The 6,044-nt window shown below is 43.3% G+C and overlaps 1 protein-coding gene across 1 annotated transcript in view; it reads left to right on the top strand.

Annotated features, from left to right (window-relative positions):
- Positions 1–444: 444 nt before the first annotated feature.
- Positions 445–6,044, top strand: part of LOC143278035 (uncharacterized) — a 144,008-nt gene continuing 138,408 nt past the window's right edge. The window contains exon 1 of the mRNA XM_076583047.1: positions 445–1,457. Coding sequence (XP_076439162.1) covers positions 1,313–1,457 — 145 coding nt within the window. The 5' untranslated portion in view covers positions 445–1,312. The remainder of the gene's footprint in view (positions 1,458–6,044) is intronic.

The raw sequence follows: 6,044 nt of genomic DNA on the forward strand, positions 1-6,044 counted from the left end.
CTCAGCATTTGTTGGACCTGGAATGTGGCAACTTCTACTGTGCCATCATTTCAACATCTTGCCCTACAGGATTTGAATTTTTTAAAAAAAGATAATAATCATAATAAATGAACATTTCATTTGGATGAATAGTGACTGAGGGACTAGCCTACTGCAGAAAGTTATTGGATTCGAAAACTTCAGTTAACTCTCTCCACACGAACGGCGAAAGAGACGACGTTAACAGCGTTTCACCCCAATTACCATCATCAAAATATTGCAAGTGGAAGGTTCTTATACTGAAGAGGTGAATGTTGACAAAGAATACCACAATTCTGACGACGGAAGCTAAAGTTTGGGTCATTCAGACACCCACTGGACATCCGAGGGGTCTGTGTAGAGGAGAAGAGAGGACTGTCCGTACTGAGTGAGTTAAAACGTTGTGATTGTGAGTGAAAGGTTAATGAATACATAAATAAATCCGAATTGATCCTTCTGGTAAACGAGTGACTGTGTGAGATTAACCCATTGGAGTCAGTCGAAGTTGAAGATTCGTGAAATTATGCTGTCATTAGAATTATGTAAATAAATAAATAAATAAATACACAATCTATTTGGAATACATAAAAAAAAACAACAGTGAAAAACTGCAGCATTTATCAGAGTTGAAAGTTCCAAAAACTAGTCATCGGGAGTAAGAAAATGATTTTTTTTAAAGTGAATTTGAAGGGTAGTTGAGAGACGTACTTGCGGCAGCATTTACCTGAGTTGAAAGCTAAAAAAAACTCTGTTCCATTGACTCCAGTGTCCAACCACAAAGACTTCAGAACTGTTTGAATGACCACAGTGTCCAGCCATACAAACTTCAAAACTGTTCTATTGGCTCCAGTGTCCAGCCATACAGCATTCAAAACTATTCTATTGACTCCAGTGTCCAACCACACAGGCTTCAAAACTGTTTGAATGACCCACAGTGTCTAGCCGTACAACCTTCAAAACTGTTCTATTGACTTCAGTGTCCAGCCATACAGACTTCAAAACTGTACTATTGACTTCAGTGTATAGCCATCACAGGCCTCACAACTCTTTGGTTGACCACAGTGCATTGCCATACAAACTTTAAAACGGTTCTATTGATAACATTGTCGCGCCATACAAACTATAAAAAAAAAACCCACCCCAAACTTGTGTATGACTGTGTGTGTGTGGCTAACCATCACAGCATACATCGCAACTTAACCTCACGATTGCAGATCGTTCAATTCGTTTTGCTGTCCCCCGACAACAAAGGACGCTTTCCCTTGGTGGTGGTGAAGTGGTGACTGCATCAACGATGTCAGTGTTGAGAATTGTGGTGACTTTTTGGACGTCGATGTTGACAACGTTGGTGATGATGGCGATGGTGATGCTGGCGACGATGATGATCGTGATGGCTGCGGAGAATAATGGTGAAGATCAGACCACTGCATCTCCTCGAGGTTGGTGTGTGTGTGTGTGTGTGTGTGTGTGTGTGTGTGTGCGTGCGTGCGTGTGTCTGTCTGTCTGTCTGTCTGTCTGTTTGTCTGTCTGTGTCTGCCTGCCTGCCTTTCTGAGTCTGTCTATTTATCTCTTCCCCTGTACAAGCTGTGTGTGCGCTCGTGCGTGAGCGCCCGCGCGCGCGCGCGTGTGTATGTATGTATGTATGTATGTGGGGGCTGTGTGTGTGTGTGTGTGTGTGTGTGTGTGTGTGTATGTGCTCCTGAACTTGCTCTCATCAAATTCTGAAATGCAATAAACTCTGATTAGATGAGGTGCGTATTCAATCATAATTTTTTGTTGTTGTTGTATTTTGTCTTGTTTTGTTTTGTTTTGTTACCTTTGTTGTTGTTTGTTGTTGTTGTTATTGTTGGTGGTGGTGTTGTTTTGTTGTTATTTTTGTCGTTTTTTTCATTCTTGGTTATTAGTTTTGTTAACAAATTATTTGTTGTTTTATTATTTCTTTTTCTTTCTTTTTTTTCCTTTCTTTTCCTGTATTTCTGCCTGTTTATATTCCTCATTTTTCTTTTGTTTGTTTTTTTCTCTTCCTTTCTTTTCTTTCTTTCTTTCCTTTTTCTTTTTTTTTTTTTTTTTTTCCTTTCTTCCCCCCCCCCCCACCCCCTTCCTTCACGAAAGCATTCACTATTTCCTCCATCATGTTTTCTTTGCATTCTTCTCGTTCTTTTCGTTCTTTCATTCTTGTTAGCTTATCGAACCGAAACGGGGAGGTAATTTAGCTCTCAACAGATGCAGTTTTGAGCGATGTGATAGCGATACTTGTTAGGAATAAACGGGTTAATTGCTGTCAAAATGATGCCCTCGTAAAAATGCATTTTCCGTGTAGAGCATTTGAACGGTATTTCCCCCCGACTCTGGCTCGCTTCGTGTTGTGTGTGTGTGTGTGTGTGTGTGTGTGTGTGTGTGTGTGTGTGTGTGTGTGTGTGTGTGTGTGTGTGTGTGTGTGTGTGTGTGTGTGTGTGTGTGTGTGTGTGTGTGCGTTTGCGTGTATGTGTTCGTATGTGTGCAGGTGTGCGCCTGCGTACATGCCTGTGTGCGTGCGTGCGTGTGTGTGTGTGTGTTTCCGTCTATTTTGAGACGCTATTTTGAGCGACGTGACATCACATCAATATCCGGTACAGAACTGAACGGTAGCTGATTGGCTTTTGGAAGTGGTGGATGGATAATGAAACGCCTTCTGCGCTGCGTTCCACAGGCGCCATATTTACCTGACTCACCACCCCCACCCCCCACCCCCGCCCCCTTCTCACCCCCCACTAATGGCCTTTCCCAAACGACCCATCATCGATTGTTCCCTGTGTGGATTGCCGGCACTGGAACTGCGACAGACTCTTCTTCTTCTTCTTCTGCGTTCACTCGTATGCACACGAGTGGGCTTTTACGTGTATGACCGTTTTTAACCCCGCCATGTAGGCAGCCATACTCCGTTTTCGGGGGTGTGCATGCTGGGTATGTTCTTGTTTCCATAACCCACCGAACGCTGACATGGATTACAGGATCTTTAACGTGCGTATTTGATCTTCTGCTTTGCATATACACACGAAGGGGGTTCAGGCACTGGCAGGTCTGCAAGTATGTTGACCTGGGAGATGGGAAAAATCTCCACCCTTTACCCACCAGGCGCCGTCACCGTGATTCGAACCCGGGACCCTCAGATTGACAGTCCAACGCTTTAACCACTCGGCTACTGCGCCCGTCGAACTGCGACAGAGGAACCTTCAGTGTGGCTGTGTATGGGGGACTCGAAATGAGTAGGGTTGTAAATCATCTTAGAAGGTGACAGGTGATGGGGCAATAAAAGGCAAAAAGAAATCAATCGATCAATCGATCAATCGATCAACCAATCGATCAATCGATCAATCAATCAATAAGTAAGTAAGTAAATAAATGAATAAAATAGTAAATCAAAATGAGTATGATAAGATAAATCGAACATACACACACACGCGCGCCCACACACACACACACACACACACACACACACACACACACACACACACACGTACGCACGCAGCCACGCACACACACACACACACGCACGCACGCACGCACAAAGCACACACAAACACACACACACACACACACACACACACACATACACGTACGAACAACACACACACACACACACACACACACACACACACACACACGCAAACACGCACGCACGCACGCTCGCACAAACACACAGACACACACACACACACACACACACACCACACACACACACACACACACACACACGCACACACACACACGCACCCACGCACGCTCGCACAAAACACACACATATACACACACCAACACACACACACACACACACACACACACACACACACACACACACACACACACACACACACACACACACACACACACACACTACAAAAACAACAACAACAAAAAGACAGAGAAAAGCGAAACACTGGCAGTGACATTTCACAAGTTTTAATGCACTGCCACTCACAACTCGAAAGGAAATTGCAGAAAGGAATAACCGTAGGAAAAAAACAAAACGGGAGTGAGAGGGGTGAGAGGGGGTCGGGGGGGGGGCGGATGAGGGGTAACATTCAATTATTTGACAGACAGACCGCCATAAACAGCGGGGGAAAAAAACAAAGCAAAACAAACAAAAAACAAAAAAAAACCCGGAGCATTTTAACCGCACAGAAAGGCGATTTTGTTTTTCACTGCAGTTGTGGTGTGAAGTATAGGCCGCTGTTCTGTTCTGTGACAGCTTGAAGCTGAGGAAGTACAGGAAGACGTGTAGGAAGACGGCGATGAAGAAAAGGAAGATACTACTACTACTACTACTACTACTACTACTGCCACTACTACTACGACTACTGCGACTACGACTACTTCTGCTGCTGCTGCTACTACTACTGCTGTTGTTGCTGCTATTACTGCTACTGCTGCTGCTGCTGTTGCTGCTGTTGCTACTACTACTACTACTACTGCTACTGCTGCTGCTGTTTTTAGTTGCTGCTACTACTACTGCTGCTGCTGCTACTACTACTACTACTGCTACTACTACTACTACTACTGCTGCTACTGCTGCTGCTACTACTGACTACTACTACTACTACTACTACTACTACTACTGCTGCTGCTGCTGCTGCTACTACTACTACTACTGCTGCTGCTGCTGCTGCTGCTGCTACTGCTGCTGTTGTTTTTCGTTGCTGCTACTACTACTACTGCTGCTACTGCTGCTACTACTACTACTACTACTACTACTGCTGCTGCTGCTGCTGCTACTACTACTACTGCTGTTGCTACTTCTACTACTATTGATAGAAGAAGAAGAAGAAGGAACAGAAGAACAAGAACGATGAATGGATGATTGAATAAAAGAATGAATGAATGCATGGCACCATATAGCACGTTTCTCTAAATGGTTAGGTATGAACTCATGATTGAAATCAACCATTTGATTCACGAACTCTTATTAAGAGGCTCTTCCATAACCTTTTGCTGGATCCCTTCTCATTGCGGTTTTTACTATAATGAAAAAGTTGACATTTTGGCTAAAGAAAAAAGGAGCTAGAAGTTCTATAAAGGAGTTAGATTTAAATATTTCGCTTTCACTACAGGAATGTTACACCATGGTAGAAAATGTCCAATGGTCAAAATTTCAGCTTGAAGAAAAAACACACCGGTAACTCGGAGTTACATAAGAATATACAGAAAATGTATGGTTTCATGGGAGAAAACATTACGATAATGAGATTCATAAGAGACAAATCATTTCTCTAATCTGCAGATGGAAAATGAATTGTTTTAAGACCAAACATGTCAGTTACGTTTCTTGCATCTGTGGTGCTCACAAAACAGCCGATCATATACCAACTTGCGATATGTTAAAGTCTCAAATCCCTGAAATGAAAGCATCTTCAGTGTTGACGATCTTCAGCGGTCCATTGCTAATGTATGACTTTTTCAACTCCTTGTTAAATAGTCCAGTTGGTTCGCTGTTATAGTTGTTAGTTTTTCATTATAAATAAAACTTAGATCAATCACTTTCTATATGTAACACAGACACACTCACACACGCGCGCGCGCGCGCACGCACACACACACCTTACTCGCATGCGTACACAGTAAGTTCTCCCCCCACCCCCACCCACTCGATTTTTTTTATTTTTTACTATCCTTGTCTAATATCACCTACAGTGAAAAGACGTTAAACTAAAGAACGAACACGTTTCTCTAAAGTAATTTTAATATGGACTCCATATATATTCGCTAGCAATCACACACACACACACACACACACACACACACACACACACACACACACACACACACACACACACACACACACACACACACACACACACACACACACACACACACACACAATCAATCACACACACACTCTCACTCACACACACTCTCTCTCTCTCTCTCTCTCTCTCTCTCTCTCACACACACACACACACACACACACACACACACACACACACACACACACACACACACACACACACAACAGAACACGTCAACACAGAGACAGAGACAGAGAACCAAGA

This window comes from Babylonia areolata, chromosome 35 (genome assembly GCF_041734735.1).
Source record: "Babylonia areolata isolate BAREFJ2019XMU chromosome 35, ASM4173473v1, whole genome shotgun sequence".
In the NCBI taxonomy this organism is placed as follows: domain Eukaryota; kingdom Metazoa; phylum Mollusca; class Gastropoda; order Neogastropoda; family Buccinidae; genus Babylonia; species Babylonia areolata.